General features: G+C 48.1%; 1 protein-coding gene across 7 annotated transcripts in view; it reads right to left on the reverse strand.

The window, feature by feature from the left end:
• Positions 1–23,018, reverse strand: part of NFATC2 (nuclear factor of activated T cells 2) — a 158,071-nt gene that overhangs the window by 99,215 nt on the left and 35,838 nt on the right. For all 7 annotated transcript variants that reach the window (XM_046679450.1, XM_046679449.1, XM_046679448.1 and 4 more), the window contains exon 3: positions 19,269–19,440. In XM_046679450.1, the coding sequence (XP_046535406.1) occupies positions 19,269–19,440 (172 nt within the window). The remainder of the gene's footprint in view (positions 1–19,268; positions 19,441–23,018) is intronic.

A 23,018-nucleotide genomic window follows, 5' to 3' on the forward strand; every position in this document is an offset into this window, starting at 1 on the left:
GTGCTGAACAACAAGCCTCCCTTTGACTAACCGCAAGGGAACACCCACGGCATGCTTCTTGATTAAAAAGGAAAGTGAAAAATAAGGGGTTTTTTTCTTCTTCTTCATCATTATAAAACTAACTTGTGCCCCTTCCATCAAGTCACGACTTCTGCCTCCGGCGAGCCCAAATCACACTGGGCAAGGAGACAAGGGGCAGAGGAAGCCTGGGCACGTCCCAGGGAACTGAATTGGTCCTTCTTGATTGTTGTGACTTCCTTCCTCCGCTTCCTCTAGCACAGGAAAGCCACTGAGGAGCCGCCTGTGTCAGCACAGCCGTTGCCCGGACTCCGGGGCCGCAAGGCCGAGGGGCCGAGGCAAACGGGCTCAGCGGGGCCCAGAGGAACAGCAGGCACACTTACTCAATTGTCATGCGACAGATTAAGTGCCGACTCTGTGACAGGCGTTGTGCGTGGGACTGAGGATGGAGCCATGATGGTGGGTGGATAAGTGGGAGAGAGGGAGCGGAGAGGGGGAGGATGGAAGGGCATACGAGGCTGTGAAGAAACAACCTGAGCAAAGGATGCCAGGGGAAGGCATAGCTGTTTCGACAGAGTAATCAGGGAAGGCTTCTTTGAGGAGGTGACAATTGAAGCGAGACCTGAGTGAAGCAGAGAAGAGAGTCAGGTGGAAATCTGGGAGAAGTGAAGAGCAAGTGCAAAGGCCCTGAGGCAGGAGCCCACTTGGAGGGTTTGAGGAATAGCAAGAGGCCAGCAGAGCAGGAGTGGAGGGAGTGGAAAGAGTCGAGAGGTAGACAGGGACCAGATGGCATAGGGCCTCAGAGTCCATGGTGAGGGATTTGTGCGTATTGAGTGAGAGGGGAGACACAAGAGCATTCAGAACAGGGGAGTGACATGGACCACTTTACACTTCAAACAGATTCCCCCGGCTGCTGTGTGGGGAGCAGACTGGACGAGGGGCACAGAGGAGACAGGGAACCCAGTTAGGAGGCTGTAGCTGCCACCCAGATGAGGGATGATGCCGGCTTGGCCCCGGGAAGCAGAGGAAGGTGGTAAGAAATGGCTGAGCAGGTGGCCAGCAAAGTACCAGCATCTCCCTCCTGGCAAAGACACACAGACCTGTGACGGACGCCGACAGGTAAACAGGACGCACGTCAGAGTTCACAAAGCAAAGAGAAGGGCGCGAGCAGGAGAAAGACCAGAAAGCTGAGGTGGGTCTGCTGCTCACGGCACGTGCCGTGCCCTGAGCAGGTGCCCCCTCTCCTTGAAGCTCCGTGCTCTCAGCTGTAAGATTCCAGGACCCACTTCACAGGGTCACTGTGGGTAATGAAGCTGGTGCCTAGATAAAGTCTAGCATATTGTACGTGCTCAGTAAACAATACATTCCCAACCTCTGCTCTCAACAGTGTGAGTCAGGGCTCTGCCAATTTAGTCACTGGGTAATCTTTATAATTCACCTCATCTCTCTGAGCCTCGATCTGGTCATTCGTAAATGATGATGACGGTATTTACCTCAAACGCTCAGTGTAAGATTGACTGAGACAACTTCAGCTTAGCCAATAGGGCACATAGGAAGCCCTCAGTAAAATGGTAGCTGAGGCCCTCAGTAAAATGGTAGCTGAATCAGACACAATAGTCATACAAACTAGATGATTTCTAAGTATCCTTCCAGCTCAATCATCCCCAAACTCTAAAAAAACCAGCTTCAAGTCTCTGAATGAGTCAACCTTGGAGCTAGGAAACCATGCAAGTTAAGGCAAGCCAAGGTGACGAGGAGCTGGAACTCCCACCTCAAAGTGAACAGAACTGAACGCAGGCGCTTCTCGTCAGGTGACACCTATCACTCTGAGTCATAGAATCATGTCGCTCAGAGGCAGGAGGGAGCTCGTAGAGCACCACCCCCTCATCTTGGAGCAGAGGTTCCCACAGCTCAGAGAAGAGAAGCGTGTGGGCTGAGGTTGCACAGCGAGACACAGGCCGAGGTGGAAGCTGAGAGGCTGCCCCGCAGCTCCAGGTAGTCTGGTTGGCCCGGGGTGGGAAGGAGAAAGCGAGGAAAACCTCACCTGTGAGAAAGGGAAGTCGTAGAGTGGGGTGTCTTCGAGACCAGCAGAAATGCCTTTCTTACTATCAAGATAAAGTGAAACGGCTTCAGGGGCCACAGGTCACGTAAAGGAGCCCAGCACCCAGGGGCCAGGACCAACCTAAAGACAGTCACGCTCAGACTTTTTTCTCTTTTTAAGAATTATACCATCAGGGCCACTGCTAAATTGTCTGACATTTGTGTGCAGAGCAGCAAAACATACCTCTTCCTCTGCACCCTTAGCAGGCCTGTGTCAAAACACTGTCTTGATAAATATGCAAATGTGAATGGTGATCTCATGATATGCAATGCCCTTGTGCAGTGCACAGCTTGTGCAACTCTACTCCATGATGCCCAGAAGACTTCCCTGGGCTGCGAGTTGGGGACCTCTGTCTACATTCCATGGTCTTATAAAAGGCACTGAAATGCCACAGCAAAGGTCATGTGGACACAAAAAACCACACTCAATACTTAATTCCTAAATCAGACCCGGCTAGCTCCCACCTCCGGACTGATGCCCCAGATGGACGCCAAGAAACCTCCTGCCTCAGAGCCTTTGCACTGGCTGTTCCGTGTCCTAGAGGAATCTTCCTCAAGATCGTGACACGGCTTATTCTCTCACTGCAGTCAAAATTCTGTTAGAGTGTCACCTCTTCAGAAAGTTCTGCCCTAAACAGCATCCTCACCACCTCCCAATCATCTTCCATCCCACACCTCCTGCCTTATTTTTCTTCTTCTTGCTTTTTCACCAGCCAACCAGCTGTATCTACATTTGTTTGTTGCATGTCCCCCTCCGCCAGAACACCAGCTCTGTTGACAGCGGCCGGGTTTGTCTGTTCGGATTGCTACTCTTTCTCATCTCCACTCAGCAAACTCTTCCCATAAAGGACGAGGTAGCAGACGTTTCAGGTCCTGCAGGCCACACAGTCTACTGCAAGGACCCACCTCTGCTGCTGTGACACCAAGGCAGCCAGAGACGATATGTAGATAAATCGGCAGGGCAGTGTTCCAATAAAACTTTATTAGAAAAGCAGGTGGTAGGCTGGATTTGATTGACAGTTTGAAGACCCCTGACCTAGAATAACGTGCCTCAGACTCTACTGTGCACACGAGTCACGTGGGATCTTGTAAGAGGCCGATTCTGACCCCACAGGCTGCAGGGGGCCTGAGACCCCCCCCATTTTTAACAAGCTCCCAGGGGATGTCTGTGCTGCTGGTCCACGCACCAAACCGAGGGGGGAGCACCCAGCCCAGTGCCCGGCATTGGTGGATACCCTCGATATCTGCTGAATAAATAGGAGACGACCAGAAAAACCACTCGGAATCCTACTCAACACTTTTCTTGCTACTTTTTACCCATGGCGTCCTGCCCTTGCTGGAACAATCCATTGCTTTTATCTTCAACGGATCATTTCCCGGTGGAGAGAGCAAGCCTCCTGAACAGGCTCGCCCCACAGCCGGCGTCTGCTGACGGATTACCCTGTGTCACTCAACCCGGGCTCGGGGAAACGCAAGGCTTAGCAAACAGGTGCCTGCACAGGTTCCAAAAACCTGTATTTATCAGAGCGGCATTTACAATTTTATAGTAAATGTCAAATTCGGAAGATGGCATTCCCTTAACAGAGACCTAAGCTTCTCAGGGAAAGTCTAGTTGGTCAACTCAACGATGCCAAGGAGAGCATCTCAGCTGCACTTCCTATCTGGAAAATCGAAATGTGATGGCTTTTTAATTTCAAAAGTAAAGACTGCCTTGATCGTTAGAGGGGAATTTTAAATGTACAGGGCATGCTGCCAAGTCCTGTATAAATTATAATGCTGCTCCTGATGGCGATGACAACAGTGAATGTCACCGCAAGGACACACACAGACCCCTCTGGGAGTGGGTGCCGTGGGGCCTCAGGGAGAGGGGGCGGCTGGGTATGGGGTACGGGGTGGGGGGGAGGTCTTGCCATCTCTTGAACCTTTCAAGTTCCGCACCACGTGAGCCCATTTCCTCCCCAACAATTAATTCAGACAAGAAACCAGAGCGGTCTCCACTGAGAGCTGCACCGCCTGACACACGTTCTCATCTCCTACAGAGATCCTGGAAGAGAAGGAACATTCTGTCCGATTTGCCGCTGGGGAAACTGAGGCCCCAGGAGGGCAGATGACCCTGGTTCACGGTCACACCACTAGTTTGGTGAGAACAACTCTGCCTGTTACGGTTCGCACGTGGGAGCTGACCCCCCGGAGCCGCCGTCTCAGGGCCAAGCGCAGGCTCCCCGCCTCCCGGGCTCTCCTCGGGGGCTCGGGGCCTCACACGGACACACTGGACACACTCGACCCACTTGGGAGTGTCCGCAGAAGCCACAGGCCACAGCCGCCCCAGCGAGGCTGCTCCGCCCGCCAGCCGGCTATTGTTCTGCACCCGGGAGGGGCCTTCTGGCTGCTGTGGCCAAACCCTGGGCCAGCAGGAAGGCGGGGGCGGGGAGGCGGGGGCCACAGATGGACAGCACGAGCCTGAGCGACAGGACAAGGGAAAAATCTGACTGGATGCTCAACCAAACTGGAACGTAAGAAACAATAAAAGGCCCTCAGAAGAACCTGGAAGATTATCTCAGGATCATTAAAGAATTCTCTTTCTTCTTTGTGGCCTAACTAGTTAAGAGGGTAGGCTTTGGAGCTAGAATATCTGGCTTCAGTTCGTGGCTCATCCACTTCCTGTGTGACCTCAGGCAAGTTACTTAACCTCTCTGTGTCTCCAAGTGCTGCTTAGAAATAACAGCAGCATTATATCCATTTACCCATGGAAAGCACTTAAAACAATTCCCAATCTTATTCAGATCTTGGTAAATGCTATTTTACCCCTGGTGTCATCAAAATCACCTGATACAGACTTGACTAGGTGAGGAGTGAGTCTGCAAGGCACGGGAAGAAAGACTGGAAGGAAAGACGCCAAAGCACTAACCCCAGTTCTCTCCAGGGGACAAAGGGTGCTGCTCCGTTTCTTTTTTAATATTATCCTGTATTTTTTAAACAATAAGTACATATTAAAACAAGAAAAAATAAAAAAAAAATTGAATAAAAATTCAGGCGGACCAGATTATATAATATCTCTATATACACACATGCGTGTATCATTACATACAAACAGAGACATAACTTAGACACGCGTGTCTGTGTGCATTATACGCACACACACACGAACCTTTTCAAAGCAGTGTCAGGACGCCCGGAATCAGCCGCCCCTGCGCGGGGGCCTGAGGACACAGAGCGGCGGAAAAGGGCGGGCCGACGGGGCGGCAGATGTGCTTCTAAACGCAGCTGCGCCCGTCCGGGCCGGATGACCCGAGCAAGTCCTCTGACCCGGCACAGCGCACGTGCTCAGGACCTGATGGGCGCTCATGTCGTCCGTGTCATCCATCTACCTCACGTCCAGCCCGGCTGCGGGGTCACGGCACGACATCAAAACTCCCACGTGAGAACAAATGCTCCCTTTTTGCTCCTAACAGGAGGGCGCAGAGGAAAATCAACAAGAAGGAGAAACGATAACCATGAGCACACAGTGAGCGCTTGCTGCATGCTGGGCCCTATTCGACACTCTCGACGCATTAAGTCGCTGACTCTGCAAGGACCCTAGGAGGTGGCATTCGTATCATCGCCTCCATTGCGCTGGGCGACCTTGAGCCTCAGTTTCCTCATATGTAAGTGGGGTTAATAACAGCTCCATATCCTGCAGCTGGCACACAGGTAAAGCGCAGCCAGGGTCAGCCTGTTTTTGACTGTGACCCTGTGCTCCTTGGGGATGGCATTCAATGCCTCTGAGCCTCAGTTTCCCCATCCACAGAGCAGGCAGAGCATGGGCCGCTCCATGGGACGTGCTTGTATAAACAGAAGTGCTCCTGGGCAGAGTCGACCGGCAGCCCTCCAGGAGGCTCCGTGCTGTCTCCCAGGGTCCAGGGTGTGGCTCTAAGCCCTGGCAGAGGGCGTGGGCCCCCGAGAAGCCATCACCCTCCGTCTCCCTTCCCGGCCCTGTCCTGGTCCGGGGAATGATTCTGCTGTCAGTGGAGCTGCCACCTCTGGAGGGGGGTCCAAGCCTCACTCATGGAACCGAACTAGAGAACGCTGAAGGTTCCATAAAGGTGTCTTGGCACCCACCCGCCAAACCCACGGGGCACCCGGCAGAGGGGGCGGCCGGGGACACGGACGCTCCTCCTCATGGACACCAGCCTCGGTCTGCAGACAGGCCAGAATGAGGTGGCTCGGGGCCTCCAGAGGGGTTTCAGGTGTGGTCATGGTCCCCTTGCTCCTGGAGCTGGAGCTACCAGGTGCTTGAAAATCCCCCTCCAGCAGTTGGCTCCTGTCTCACAGGACCAGAGGAAGTCTGTGCCTCACCCACGGTCCCTCAGCAGAGAAAGTGGAGGCGAGGAAGGGACCCGAATGCCCAGCGTGGGTCCAGCGCTCCAGTCCCCAAAGCTGCCACGGAGGAGCCTTCCCTGAGCCCCGCGGCCTTGCACCCTCCCGGCAGCCACACCGAGCGCTCCATGCCGGGGCTGCTGCAGAGCCAGCTGGGCAGGGACGGACAGAAGAACGGGTAAGAGAGAGATGCGGCTGAGAGCCAGGTCAGGGCTCCCTGTCCACTAGCCGTCTGCCTTTAGCTGGTGACGTTAGCTTCCCCCGCGCCTCTCTACCCACCTGCACGATGGGAACGGCCCCAACTGCCTGTGGGGTCACAAGGACCAAGTAAGATCATCTACGTAACACAAACAATGTGTAAATATGCATCCTGAATGCCCGCGATGTCCTAGATTAGTCTCAGATTTGGGGAACTCAGAGAAGTCCTGACCGGGCACCAGGACCTCGTCGCAGCCCAGCAGCGCCCCAGAGAGCTCAGACCCTCGTCCATCACGCTCTTTACATAAGAGCAACGCGGGACTGAAGGCCTGCCTGTGCCACGGCCCACGCTGGGCACTCTGTTTAGAACCCTAATGACTCCTGACACAACGAAACAAATAATCTGACAGCTGTGGGCCTTCCTTACTTTGTCACTGAAGAAACTGCAGCCCAGCCAGTCACCCAGAGTCCCCGGGCTAATGAGCGCCAGGACGGCCTCACTGCAGACCACCTGCTCTTTCTGAAAGCTTGCAGGAGGCAGCACAGACCCAGGGCTCTGAGTGGGCTCTGGCTGCAGACCTCTTATCCAATCAGCGCCACCCCTGGGTGACATCAGGCAAGTTGCTCAACCTCCTGTGTCCCAGGCTCCTTGTCTGTACACTCAGAGCAGCTGGCCTCCCACCTGCGCTCCAGGACATGGCTGCCCAGGGGAAGTAGGTCACTCTCAGGGAAGCACACAGCGAATGCTCTGTAAGCCTGGCTCTCATCGTTCCGCCACAATGCCCAGCCGGTAGCAGGGGCCCCCAAAACTGCTTGTGGAACAGATGAAGTTTCCTCTGTGTTTCCACTCGTTGGCAGACATATTGCAAGCCTCAGACTTAGTCTCTCTTTTTGGAACAATCGTTTCTTCAAGATTCTGGGAGCCCTCTGTTTTCTGCCTACATTTGGGTGCAATGTTTTGCTGATGCTCGTTCATGATAATTTATCTTCTCATGCGAACTGAAAGCACCTCTTGCTAAAGCTGGGTGTGCCCGCCGCTTGAAGACATGCCGGCACGTGGAACCATCCAGCCCCACCCCAGCTCATCGCTCCACGCCTTGGCCTGCTCTGGCCCCCGCCCTGGACGCCCTCTCCTCTCTCCTCCACCTGGCTGAGCCTTGGAGGCCAGGCCCCAATCTCGATTCTTTCACACGGCCCCTGACCACTCCAGCCTCAGCCACGGTCACACCCAGGGGGCCACACGTGGCCACCATGCACTTGGTGTTCCGATTGTACTCTTAAAAGCTTTTAAAGGAATGGCCAGTGTTATAATCAAGAGACTGGTATAGACAGGACAGGGTGGTAAGGACGGCTCCTCCTAAAGTGGTCCCCATCACTCCCTCCCACCCCATCCCTGTCTATAAATGAAAAGGCCACCCCTAGGAGGGGTCTTCCCTCTGAAAACAGGAGGAGTCGTCGTGGGGACAGGCAAAGTGCTCAACCCGGGAGACTCCAGCCTTTGCCAAGGCTGCAGCCACACCCGCACCCCTTGTCCACAGCCAATCGCTCAAAATCCCGGTTAGCCTGACTTTCACAATCTACCCAGAATCCAGCCACTTTCTCCACCCATATCCAGGTCCAGCCACCATCCTCTCGGGCCTGGACCACGGCAGCAGCTCCTCACAGGCTCCTGCAGCTTCCCCAGCCCCTGCGGTCTGTCCTCATCAGCAGGCAGCCAGAGGCATCCTCCGGAACCCACACCAGGGCCTGCGGCTCCTGGCTCCCCGCTCCCTGCCGGTCAAAGTCCTCGGTGGCCCAACCCCCAATCTGCCCATCCTCTTTCCTCCGGGCCCGTCTCCTCCTCTTCTGACCTGCTCTTCCCCGGAGGGCCTCCTCTGTTCCTAGACCACGCCTGGCCTGGCCCTGGCTGTCCCCTGGGCCGGGAGCTCTGGTCCCAGGTCCCTGCCCCTTTCACCCCTCACCTGCTTCTCTGCTCAGCTGTCCCCTCTCAGGAAGGCCCATCTGACCACTCGTGACCCCTCGCCCTGGGAGTTCTCCCACAGTACTTATCGCCTTCCAACAGACTATTTAATTTTCCTATTTATTAGATTTATCGTTTATCTCCCCCTGCTCAGAACGTCAGCCCCACGGGGCAGGAATTTTTGTCTGTTTTGTTCACGGCAGTCCTCCTAGCACCTGGAACAGCGCCGGGCACATGGAAGGTGCTTGGTAAATATTTCGCACAAATGAATGAACGAGCAGAGGGACCCCCAATGATCTCAGAGCACACGCTCCTCCTTGGAGCTGGGGCCACCGATCACCATGTCACTCTCCTTTCCTTTCCCTCTCCGGAGGGTCTGATTGAATCTTCTGTAGAAGCAAATACAGCAGCCCCCATCAAGAAAAATTAGCATCAGCAAGACCTGCCTCCTGTTTCACGTCTTAAGAGCAGGGCAGGGGGGTGCCTCACGGAGCACAAAATTTTATTAGCCAAATACAAGCCAACATGCCCAGCCAACTGCCCCAGGAACGCGGCTCACTGTCAAGGCTGCAGCTCCACCTGGTAAGGAGAAAACCCCGGCTGGCTTCTTTCTTCCCTTTCAAATTCAAAGTGAGTTGCAGATAGTTTAAAAGCTGAAATCCAATGGGATGAAAATCACTATCCTGTAATCCGTTTTATGGGATGAAAGCTCAGCGACTTAACCGGCCTCCTCTGGATGGGCGCCGGGGGTGGGGGGGGGGGAGGTGACCTGGACAGGTGCGCCGCTGGCCCCTCCCTCTCCGCCCTGTGAAGTTCATTACCATTACCCAGGCTGAAACAGAGATCAGGTTTCTGCATCTGTAAGGAATTTCTCTTAAAGGAACAACCCATGTTTTTCCCATATGTCTGAACATCTGGTGGAAAGAATCAGGAGTATTGTCTTTGGAGGTGTGTGCTATGGTGAGACATTCTCAGATTCTGATGACTTTCTAACTAAAAGGATGGCTTTCCAATCATTCTTTCAGTTGAAAACACGCCCCAGAGAGTGGGAAGAATAACATTTTTTGGGAGAGCCGCAGCACAAGGATGGATAAGGAAGATAACGAAGCGTCCTCTATAGGGAATTTCTATGCGGGAAGATGGTCAAGGGTCAGAGCGGTACAGGATGAAAGGACAATGGCATTATGCAGGCCGCTCTCAGCCGGGCACTGCCAGACCCTGTGAGCTGAAGAACTACGGAAACGCTTGAAGCTCAACCTTGCGAAGCTGCCTGTGGATGGAACCATCAAAGGCCCACCGCACCCCGACCTGAAACAGAACGAGGAAACGACAGCAGGCTTCCGCCAAAAGGCGTGTGGCTCTTTCGAGGTGAGTCCGGTGGTTCCCTTTCTCATCTGATCCCTACAAGTCAAAGTCAGGCCGAAGAATTAAGATGCCCTGGTTCCTCAGAAAGAACCATCAACTCGTTCTGTTTCAAGGGGATTTAGAGCTTTACAGGAGAAACTGTCTGGGCCTGGCTGCTAACTGTGCCTTCCATAACTGACAGTTCTTAGAAATCACATAAATACAGCCTCTCTCTTTATCTCCCTTTTTATTTGATGAACCTTGAAGTAGCGCAGTCCTTATTTACCCCCAGAGGATATGAACTTGAGGACACTTGCCTTGAGCCAAATCTAACCCAAGGTTTGGTATAGTAGCCAAAACTTAAAACTCAGAAATTTCCCCTAAAAATTCAGATTCCTAGCTCCTCTTGAAAAAATCTGTAAAACCTGGCAACATTGGATCCATACTCCCACGTGGCACAACTAATGGGGTCTGAAGCACTAGTGATGGACTCCTTGAGACGAGGCACACACTCTGCTATGCCCTACTCCCCACCACTCCCTATTGTCCCTGACGTTCGGCCAATTCATTGCCTGGCCCCCACAAGCTTGTCAGTTTGTGATCCTGTTTCTCCAGTCTCCTCTTTGGTTCTCTCCTGAATCCATCGCTTCTGGAGAGATGCAGAATGCTGTTGAGGGTGTGGAAATAAATCCTTACACACGGATACGCACTAGGCCCTCTGGTAATGGTGTGTGTAGTCCTGTGCCATTCCACAGGCCTGAAGGGTAGAAGGTCCAGGACTTTGCTGCGGAGCTCCAGGCTCATATATGCAACTGCCTACCTGCCATCTTTGCTCGGACATCTCAGAAACCTTCCTACACCCCAACTGAACCCACAGTCTTCCCCTAAGAAAGTGACTTCTGCCCCAAGTCTTCCCACATGGCACAGGACACCGTCCTCCACCCACGTGCTCCTTCACCTCCCACATCAAAGCCAGCACCAAGTCCTGAAGATGGTACCACAGAACCCCCCCTCCCCCACGGCCACCTCCCAGTCCTCACCACCTCCATCGCTCACCTGGCTCTGCCACAGCCTAGCAAATTCATCTCCTGCTGCCTCTCTGACCCCTTCTAACCCACTCCCTAGAGAGAAGTCCCAGTGATCCTAAAATGGTTAAATCAGAATCACCTTCCTCCCCTACTCAAAACTCATCACCCCCTTCCCCTTGCCCTGGAATAAAATCCTAGCTCCTCACCTTGGCTTATGAGTCTTGCATGGCCTGGCCCTGCCCACCCGTCACCCTCCATGCTAAACTCAAGTGACACTGGCCCTCCGTCAGCTCCTCAGACACACCAAATTCTTCCCTGCCTCAGGACCTTTGCATGTGCTATGTCTTGGCACAGAACATTCTCCCACCACCACCAAAAGAGACAGAGAGACACAGAAGAAGGGCACCTTTCCTCTCTTTGCTGGCTCTGTCACCTGCTCCAGGTCCCAGTTGGTAAGTCACCTCCTCAGCGAGGCCCTCCCTCTAAAGTAGGTCTTCTGAGTACCTTCTCTTGGCCAGGTTTGTGTTGTTGAAAATTACCCCCAAGTTGTGAATCTGACAGATGAGCTCAGAATCAGCCGACACTTCTTGCCCCAGAGTCCAGGTGTCATTCCAGATCACCCTCGTCTGGCTTCCCCAACCCACCACATCTCAACAACGGTCACTTCAAAACAGTCCTGGTGTAGTTTACACCTCCGGTGCCCCCTGCACTCCGTCAGGGCAGGAACTGTGTCCACGTCACCCATTTATATTGTCGGCGCCTAGCACATTGCCAGGCCCACAGCAAGTCCTCAAGAAAATACTCACCGAAAGAAAGAGTCATGAGATCCGAGAAGCATTTAAGGGTTTGGAACGAACTTTCTCCCAAGACCAAGTGACATTCAAGAGGAAAAATAAAACAGCTGAACATGGCATATGCCTAAGTTTTTAATTTTATTTCTAAAGAAAGAATGAAATGGTCTTGTACTCATTTTATTTTCATATAAAGAGAAGCATAAAACCACTAGGCATGCAAAAAAAAAAATGAAGTTTTATAGTGTGGTGAATAAAAAAGAGAAGGGTGGGGACGAAGAATGGAGACAGGAAAAAGAAGCCGTGGTACAGCCCAGAAATAGAAACAGATGTGGAGATAAAGAGGGACAGAGATCAAGAGAGAAACCGGCAGAAGCACCAGGCGAGGTACCAAACAGGGCTCCGTGGCTCTTCTGGGAACGAAAGGGCAACCTCCAGATTTCGAAAGGGGTTTTCGCACCTACTGAAAGGTTAAGAACGCCAGTTTTCTTAAAGCCTCCTTTTTTCTTCATTTCTCAAAGAAGTTAAAAAAACAACTGACTTCCTATGCTAAAAATCAGGGGTTAGCACATTTCATTTTGAAGAGAACGCAATTTATTCAAATGATTTTTAAAAAAATACTTCCCTTTGTGTCTTTTAAGGATGCGGCCGCACGTTTTAAGTCATACATGGGGTTTTCAAAGCAACGAGCAGGAACGGGGACGGCTCCGTGAGGGCTGTGGGAAGGAGCAGCGTGAACGTCAAGTGCAGGACAGTGGGTGTCTTTCGAGCCGCACATCCAGCCCATGCCCTTCTCTGGAACTTTCCGTGGCCCCAGCCCCTGAGGAATGAGTGAGCACGGCCTAGCAAGTCAGGATATGGCTCCATGAGCGGGTGAGGGGCCCAGAATTGGGATGGCGTATAAAACGGCTAGGTAGAGCTGTGGGCATCTTCCCACCGGGTTTTCTGTGCCCGGTGAGAGGGAAGAGGCGGGAAGAGCTGCTCTGCAGAGGGCCGTGGAGGACCAGGAAAGCTGTGCAGCGGGCAGAGCCAGACACCTGGATCCAAATCTGAGGCCCATCGCCCAATCGCTATGACCTTGAACAGGTCCCTTGACATCCCCTTGACCTACTTGCAACCTGCTTCATGAGACTCGTGAGGATTAGGTAAGTTAGCACATACGGCACTTGGAACAGATCGGACACGCTCACTTAGCGTTACTGCTCGCTCAGGGTTAACTGTTACTATCATCATCTTGCTAAACCGGAAGCTCACGGGGACGAGGATTTCTGGCTGTTTTGTTCATACCACATCCCAGACTCTAGAACCGTGTCTGGTACGTGTTAAGTGCTCAACAGACGGGTGTTGAATGACCAGAGAATGAAGATGCCCACAGCCTGAAAAGGACAGAGACCGAGGTCAGAGCCTCCTGACTCTCCTCCTTATCTCGACTCCAATCCCCCATGAGCAATCAGAGTGGGGTCTTATCAAAGCCTGAATCAGACCATGTTTCTGTCCTGCTTTTCCCATCTCAAGACAAAAGCCAAACCCTCTCCCACAGCCACCCAGGCCCTGTATGCCCTGGCCCCTTCCTCCCTCTCTCTCCTCTCCCTCTGGCCCTTCACGCTCCTTAAGTTCCTCTGACACGGTCTGCCTCCTTCTGCCTCCGGGCATTTGCACATGCTGGTCCCCCCCTGCATCCTCAGCCCCAGTCTCTTCCTCAGGGAAATAGCACATGTTCTTCCCCCATCTCCACTGGCTCCTCTGTTTGACATGCCTAGAGCCCCATGCACTGTTCCTTCATGCCACGTGCCACAATTAGTAATTTTATCATTTGCCTGATTATTTAGTCAATGACTATCTATCCTAGACTATGAGCTCCATGAAGAAGGAGACCATAACTTCTCTTTTATTCGTCATCATATTTCAGCATTAAGCACACTTTAGGGCAAAAAGTAGGTACTCAACAAATAGTTGCAGAACGAGTCCACTTGTTGAACGGATTGACGGAGCAAAGGAATAAACCTTGGGCCACGACTCCCTGAGTCCCGGTTCTTCTTAGTGGAATCTTCTAGCCTGGGTTTGTGCAATACCCCAATAGCCTCCTCATACAACCTCCTCTTCCTAATCCTCCTTGAAGCAATTTCTCTATTATTACAAAAGACTTTGATTCCAACACCCACTAACACCACCCTCCAAGCCAGGAGGTTCGCGTGCAATAGATAAGCCCAGATCAATGATGATATGAGGACTTTCGTCTCCAAAACTCAACTCATGGCATGACAGAGTAAATGGTACCAGACCAGCCCTCCCGCCACAAACGACTATAAAACAGGACGAAAGTATGTGAGTCCACTGCTCTCGGGCAGCAGACAGCAGGAAGCATAAGACCGTGGTCCCCGAAGGAAAGGAAGCAGAGGAGGTGAGCCCCATTCACCCCAGCTCTCTGCCTGGGGACAGCTTCCCACCACAGCAGGGGCAGTGGTGCTGCTGAGCTGAGAGGGCAGAGTTCATTGTCCTGGGCTGCAGAAGCAGCTGGAATCTGTGGGAAGGCATCAGAGAGAAAGAGCGTGCTGGGGAGCCCTCCAGTCCTGGGCCAAAGGCTGGGCTGTGTAAGTACAGAGAGAGAATGTGCAGGATTTATCAGAGAGAAACACTGCTATGGGGTCGAGAAGGGAACAGAGAGATGAGAGGTTGAGCAGGGCTGGCATATTGGAACTCCAGCTCATCAAAGAGGAGTGACCTCCCCACCAAATATTTAACGAGGCTATGCCTCAGGAATAAGGGCATGCCCGAGTGAGGGCTGCGCTGGGTGTGCCCTGACAGGGTCTCAGACAAGCCTGAACTAGATCTACACAGGAAGGAGCTGGAGGGCATGGAACACACCTTGGACCTTCCGCAGGTCCACCCAACAAAGTGTAAAATCAAACCTACTCAAGTTCAAAGTGATCGGCCAGGAACTGAACGGCATTTAGAGGAAGATAACAAAATCCAGAGTCTCTACAATGTCCAGAACATCTTATCATCACAATGTCAGAAGACAGTCAACAATTCCTAGACAGGCAAAGAAAGAGGAAAATGTCTCATGGTTGATGAAAAGAAGCAATGAATAGAAACAGATCCCAAGATGGCTGTGATGTCAGATTTAGAAAAAGCAACTGCCAGGATTTATAAGTTCGTAGTATTAGCATCAAAGTCCTGAACCAGAAGTACATGCCCAAAGCACCTGTGGAGATTTGGGGGTTTGTGGTTGGTTTGTTTTCTCTCTGAACTCTACTCATGTCATATAGGTTGTAATCAAGTACTTTCAGGAGATGCTCAAGAACCTGCATTTTAACAAGTACTATAGAGCGTTCTGATGCCCACTGCATCAGATTGCTATCGTAGAATTCTCATCATAGAATGTTTCCACTCTAAGGCAAATACAAGAAAAAAAATTTAATTCAAATGTACTGAAGGTCTAGTTAATTCAGTTGGTTGGTGGGCACCAGTCAGCAGTGCCTGGTTAGCCAGACTATACACTTAAGGACATATGTTGCTACTGAACAATGACTGGGTCAATGAAATCAAAGGAGAAATCAAAAAATAACCGGAGACAAATGAAAATGAAAATATGACATGCCAAAGTTTATAGGATACAGCAAGAGCGGTTCTAAGAGGGAAGTTTATAGCAATAAAGGCCTACCTCAACAAACAAGAAAAATCTTAAATAAAAAATCTAACACTGCACCTAAAAGAACTGGGAAAAGAAGAACAAACAAAGCCCCAAATCAGTAGAAGGAAGGAAATAATAAAAATTAGAACAGAAGTAAATGAAATAGAGACTAAAAAAAAATAGAAAAAAATCAATGAAAGCAAGAGCTGGTTCTTTAAAAAGATAAACAAAACTGACAAAACTTTAGCTAGACTCACTGAGAAAAAAAGAGAGAAAGCTCAAATAAATAAAATCAGAACTGAAAGAGGAGAAATTACAATGGACACTTCAGAAATACAAAAGATTATAAGACAATACTATGAAAGCTATACGCCAACAAATTGGATAATCTAGAAGAAATAGATAAATTCTTAGACTCGTACAACATTCCAAAACTGATTCAAGAAGAAGTAGAGAATTTGAATAGACCAATCACCAGTAAGGAGATCAAAACAGTAATCCATAACCTCCCAAAACCAAAGTCCAGGACCAGCTGGCTTCCCTGGTGAATTCTACCAAACATTCAAAGAAGACTTAATACCTATCCTTCTCAAACTCTTCCAAAAAATTGAAAAGGAGGGGAGGCTTCCTAACTTCTTCTACGAAGCCAACATTATCCTGATACCAAAGCCAGACAAGGACAACACAAAAAAAAGAAAATTACAGGCCAGTATCACTGATGAACATTGATGCAAAAATCCTCAACAAAATACTAGCAAATCAAATACAACAATACATGAAAAAGATCATACATCATGATCAAGTGGGTTTCATTCCAGGGATGCAGGGATGGTTCAACATGGACAAATCAACTGACATGATACACCACAGTAACAAAACGAGGAATAAAGATCGCATGATCATCTCAATAAATACAGAGGAAGCATTTGACAAGATACAGCATCTATTCATGATAAAAACTCTGAATAAAATGGGTAAAGAAGGAAAGAACCTCAACATAATAAAGGTCATATATTACAAACCCACAGCTAATATTATTCTCAATGGAGAAAAACTGAAAGCTATCCCTCCAAGAACAGGAACCAGACAAGGACGCCCACTGTCACCACTCTTATTTAACATAGTATTGGAAGTCCTAGCCAGAGCAATCAGGCAAGAAAAAGAAATAAAAGGGATCCACATTGGAAAGGAAGAAGTGAAACTGTCAGTATTTGCAGATGACATGATTTTATATATAGAAAACCCTAAATAATCCACCAAAAAAATTATAGAAACAATAAATGTATACAGTCAAGTCACAGAATACAAAATCAACATACAAAAATCGGTTGCGTTTCTATATACTAACAACAAAGTAACAGAAAGAGAAATTAAGAATATAATCCCATTTACAATTGCAACAAAAAGAATAAAATACCAAGGAATAAACTTAACCAAAGAAGTGAAAGATCTGTACACTGAAAACTATAAAACATTATTGAAAGAAATCGAAGAAGACACAAAGAAATGGAAAGATATTCTGTGCTCTTGGATTGGAAGAATTAACATTGTTAAAATGTCCATATTTCCTAAAGCAATCTACAAATTCAACACAATCCCTCTCAAAGTTCCAACATTTTTCACAGAAATAGAACAAAGAATCCTAAAATTTATATGGAACAATGAAAGACCCCGAATAGCCAAAGGATCCCTGAGAAAAAAAGAACAAAGCTGGAGGTATCACACTCCCCAATTTCAAAATATCCTACAAAGCCATAGTAACCATAACAGCATGGAACTGGCCAAAAACCAGACACATAGATCAATGGAACAGAATCGACAGCCCAGAGATAAACCCACCCATCCATGGACAGCTAATTTTTGACAAGGGAGCCAAGACCATACGATGGAGAAAGGAGTCTCTTCAATAAATGGTGTTGGGAAAACTGGACAGCCACATGCAAAAGAATGAAACTAGAATGTTATCTTACACTACGCACAAAAATCAACTCAAAATGGATTAAAGACTTGAATGTGAGACCTGAAACCATGAAACTTCTAGAAGAAAACACAGGCAGTAGGCTCTTTGACATCAGTCTGAGCAGCATATTTTCAAGTACCATGTCTGACTGGGCAAGGGAAACAATAGAAAAAATAAACAAATGGGACTATATCAAACTAAAAAGCTTCTGCACAGCAAAGGAAACCATCAATAAAACGAAAAAGGAATCTAACAATTGGGAGAAGATATTTGCAAACCATATACCTCGCAAGGGGTTAATATCCAAAATATATAAAGAACCCACACATTTCAACAACAAAAAAACTAACAACCAATTAAAAAATGGGCAAAAGATCTGAACAGACATTTCTCCAAAGAAGATATACAGATGTCCTAAAGGCACATGAAAAGATGCTCAACATCATTAACTATCAGGGAAATGCAGATCAAAACTACAATGAGATATCACCTCACTCCAGTCAGAATGGCTATAATTAACGACAGGAAATAACACGTGTTGGAGAGGATGTGGGGAGAAGGGAACCCTCATACACTGCTGGTGGGAGTGCAAACTGGTGCAGCCCCTATGGAAAACACTATGGAGATTCCTCAGAAAATTAAGAATAGATTTACCCTATGATCCAGCTATTCCACTGCTGGGTATTTATCCAAAGAACATGAAAACATGAATGTGTAAAGATTCATGCACCCACTATGTTCATTGCAGCATCATTCACAATACTCAGACTTGGAAGTAACCTAGATGCCCATCAGGGGACGAATGGATAAAGAAGATGTGGTATAGATACACAATGGAGTACTACTCATCCATAAGAAATCATGAAATCCAGCCATTTGTGACAACATGAATGGACCTTGAGGGTATTATGCTAAGCGAAATAAGTTAGAGGGAGAAAGTCAAATACTGTATGATCTCACTCATAAGTAGAAGATAAAAACAAGGACAAACAAACACGTAGAGACAGAGATTGGATTGGTGGTTACCAGAGGGGAAGGGGGGAGGGCAGAAGGCCAAAGGGGTGATTAGGCACATGTGTGGTGATGGATTGTAACTAGACTTTAGGGGGTGAACATGATGTAATCTACACAGGAATTGAAATATATGATGTACACCTGTAATTTATATAATGTTATAAACCAATGTTACCACATTAAAAAAACAAAGAATATTTCAACTCTAATTATTTTGGAGAAAAAAGAACACTTCCCTACTTATTAAAGGTTAAATCAAAAGCTACAGACATAAAAGACAACGATTAAGAAAAAAACAGGAGAAAATACTCTTGGCATAATGTAAAGTAAAAAGAATAAAAATCTAAGTATAAACTACTATAACATCAAGTATATAAATGTACAGCAACAGATACTGCCGTGTTTGTGAATAGAAAAAAGGCAATAGGAAATATACCAAAATGCTAAGAATAGTTCTTTTAGGTAATTTGACTATATATACTTTTAAGTTTTTCCTGCTTTTCCATATTTTTTTTATTTTCCTCAATGGACTCTCATCTGAAATTTAAACACAACACAATGGCTTCAGAAACCTATCATGCACAAACCTCGACAAAACTCTAGCAGTTTCTCAACCAGAAAGAGAAGGGAAGAAGTAGCCTGAGCGTGAATATCATCTCTGTTCTTATCCAGCTCAGGCAGGCTGGGTTCTGAGTAGCTGGCTTAGCTTCTGATACTCACTCAATCCCAAATTTCCCATCCCTCACAGGAGTGGGAGGCTGAGACACATACGTCAACCTAATAAGCAATAGGCAGTGGCTTAAGCAGAAGTGAATCACCCAGCCACAGATGAGGCACACCAGAGGAAGAGAATTCAAGTGCATACCTGAACCACAGGGTGGCCGCCAGTTGGAGCTTTGACGGCCCCTCGGCTGCCTTCCGTCTCGTAGTGGGCCCGGTGGTGTGGCTTGGGCTGCACTTCAATCCGAAGCTCATAGGAGCCCGACTGGTGGGAGAGTGGCCACTCAAGTGGAGGAAGGGATGCGGTCACTGGGATGCTGAAGGAGGAAACAGAATCAGTCATGTGTACAATAAATCAGAACCAGTCAACCTGTACAATAAATGTAAATGGCCCCTTTTCTGAAAATCATGTCCAGTGGGCCTACAAATAAATGGCTGGCTGTTGGAAGGCACCTATTTCTCAGACATGATAGACGGGCCTCTTCACAAAGTAAAGATCTTTTTCTTTCTCTTTCTTCTGCTTTGCTTTCTCTTCCACTTTGATGAAGACAGTAAGACTGACATCTCAACTTATGAAGCTAATTTCATTATATGTTAGTTCTAGCATGTTTATAACTGCTGTGACTTCTTTTCCTCTGGGAATTTTGAAGACCATCACCTCCCATCTCTAAAAAACATCCCTATGCCAGGACGTCTTCCTTTTCCAGAGGAGTGAGTGTGGGAGAAGGAACACTGAACTGGAAATCAGGGGCCCCACATGGGTTACTAACTTGCCATGTGACTTTAGTCAAGCAAGCTCATCTTTCTGATCCTCAGTCTCCTATAAACACATAGCAAGTGGACTAGACGGCATCTGAGAGTTGTTTCAGCTCTTATTTCTCTGTGTGATGATCTCAATTAAAAGACAACTTGAGGGAGAGGCCATTTCCAGTCATAATCATAACTTCTTGGGTCAAGTGGAGAACATCTAATCACAGAAATGTGTCTGGTTTTGGTATGGATGAGCCAGACCACTCAGACTCCTGAAAATTAAATGAAGAGTAAAGGTCAAGAGCGTGACTGGAGTTACACACCCAACTTCAAGTCCCAGCTGCATCTCTGACTACCTGGGTGTCTTTGAGCAGATGCCTCCATCTCCCTCAGCCTTAGTTTCCTCAACTGTGAAATGAGGATACTGAGGTCATAGAAAGAGCTTAGCACAATAAGTGCTCAATAAATATTAGGTCTAATTATTTTTTTCCTGTAATATACTGTATACTTCAAATAAACAGGTACTAAATAGACAATCTGACCTTAGCGGTATTGGACACACATGCCTTTATGTCTGAAGTTGTAAGATCTTTGAGGGCATGCCACTCAGTTTCATTTTATTTACAGTCTCAACCCTACCCAGCACACACAATAGGCACTTGATACATGGTTAGAATTAAGTTATTTATGAGTTGACTGAGGTCTTGATCATCCATCTAGACCATTCCTTCAGAGCCTCAGAGAACATAAAGACATTTTCCCAAGATCACATAGCAAGACACAGCCAAGCCTCCAACTTACGCCTCGACTCACAGCCCCACTCAGTGCTCCACGCACATCTCCACACTGTCTCTTATCTCACTAATTTATTTAAAATAGCTCCAAGAAAATATCTCACTGATGGAACGACTCTAGAGCAATGTCTGACATTTAACAGGTTCTCAGTGAATATTCATTGGGTGGGTAGATGGACGAATAAATGAATGAATGAATGAGTAGCTTTATTTCAAAGAATCCCTTTATATTCAAAGTAGCTTTGAAGTTGCAAATGCATGGATTTGTGTCACTATGCCCTGATTTTTCACACACAGCAGAAATCATTCATCCAATCAGGATATTCTTTCCCACTAAGCCCAGAGCTGCCAGAAGCTGACATTATCAACTGGATTTAGTTAAGCATTGGCAATGAAGCCAGTTCCATCCCTTCTCTATCACAGCAGTACCAAGGGGAGAGTGGAGGGGGGCAGCGCCCCCACAGCCTCCACCGATGCCAGAGTCAAACTGGAACATACAATCCACCTTAAAACTATATCCTGACTATGCAAGCTAATCTGCATCTCTTCTTTCCGATCAGACTGCCTCCTGAAGTCTCAGGGTGTCCATGACGCCTTTATTTCTACCTTAGTCACCAGTTACTTAGTTACTTAGTACCCACATGCCTTCAAGCTTGTGCCTGCAGCCAAGGTGCCACATGTGTTAAATACCCTTATTCCCCTGATATATGCAAGTTAAAATTTCTAAGTTTGCAAAATAAGACTCATAAAAAACTCAGTTCTCCTCTGTATTAATATCTTTGGAAGTATCAAAAATTTTAGTGAGTACATGATTCAATGCAATATCCCTAAGTATCAACTTCCAATTTTGTTTGGTTCCAGAATAAGTCTTTGACCACTAAAATCCAGTCTTAAGAATTCGACCACCAGAGCCAGTCGGAAGTTCTGCATTTAAATTCCAGCCCACCGCTCCACACCCTGAGATAAATACTATCATGAGACTTCTCTGAATACCCCAGCCTCTCAATCTTATAGAACATTCTTGCAAATATCTCATTGGCTGGCGGGAACTGGCACTTGCTAGGGACGAAAGTGCTCTAACACATTCAGAACCTTTCCCACCAAGCCACAGAATGGAGACAGAAGGATTTTATAAACATTGAAGTCTCAGATAAATGCATGACGATCATATTTTATATTAATATTCCTCCCCAACCCCAATCATTAAATAAATCACATTTTGGAGATTTAGCTGTAGCAGAAAGAATGAGGAGTCAAGAATCCTGGATTCTGGCAGCCAGCTCAGTCATTCATAGCTGGGTGCTCACAGGCACGTCACCTCACCTCTCTGAGCCCAGGGCTCTCAACCTGCACCAGGGGCTGGTCTTGATCAGCGTTTCCCAAGGTGGCTCTGTGTTTAGGCACAGAACTCGGAAATGTGTGACCAAATGGCCTTTGAAATCACTGTACATTCTGTCCACAGCTGGGAGCGACCCCTGCACAAAGGCATCGATTTAACTCTGTTAAACCCAGACTCCCTTTTTAAGGATCACCGACTGGCCTACGTCGGCGCGGGTGCTCTCAGAACCTGCTGTGAGGATGAATAAGACCGGAAGCTTTCTACGGTCCCTTTTGGTCCAGGTGGGGGTAAGCGAGGCCCAGTGGACAGCGTCCTTGGCCATCCTCACCCCCACATCAATCAGTCAGCCTTGCTGTTACCTATTTTGGGATACAATTCAACATTTTATTTGAAAAAAAGAGGCTTCCACTTGCTAAAAACAAACACTGCTTTGAACACCATAGGATAATAGGACTCACACGAGGCTTCAGAGTCTTCATCTAAGAGAACGACGGAATACCATCCGCTCCTAACCTCCGTGTGCCTCATTTTTCTTACCATCAAAATGAAGATAAAAATAATACCAAACCAGGTTTATGTGAGAATTAAATGAAATAATACATGCAGAGTACTTAGAATGGTCCCTGGCACACAAGCGTCCTTAAACGCTGGTGACGATTACCGCCACTATCATTACTCTAACACCTGTTGGGAGCTCAGTCTCCTAGCACAAGGCTTGTCAATGAAGAAGCGCCTTCTAAAGTGCTTCCTCTATAATAACAAAAAGATTCCCCTATAATAATAACAGCTGCCCCTTTTTTTGCGCTCTTATTCTGTGCAGGTTCTATGCCAAGAATTTGATCTATATCATCTCACCTAATCCTGGAAAAAAAACACCATGAGGTAGATACTATCACTATCCTCATCTCACAGAAATGAACCAAGGCCCAGTAAGCTGCTCAGTGAGAAAGAGTCCTGATTGATTCGCAATGTCTGCCCTGGGCATGGCATCAAAAAGGTGCTCAGTAAAAAT

The sequence above is a fragment of the Equus quagga genome, chromosome 12 (genome assembly GCF_021613505.1).
Source record: "Equus quagga isolate Etosha38 chromosome 12, UCLA_HA_Equagga_1.0, whole genome shotgun sequence".
Lineage (NCBI taxonomy): Eukaryota > Metazoa > Chordata > Mammalia > Perissodactyla > Equidae > Equus > Equus quagga.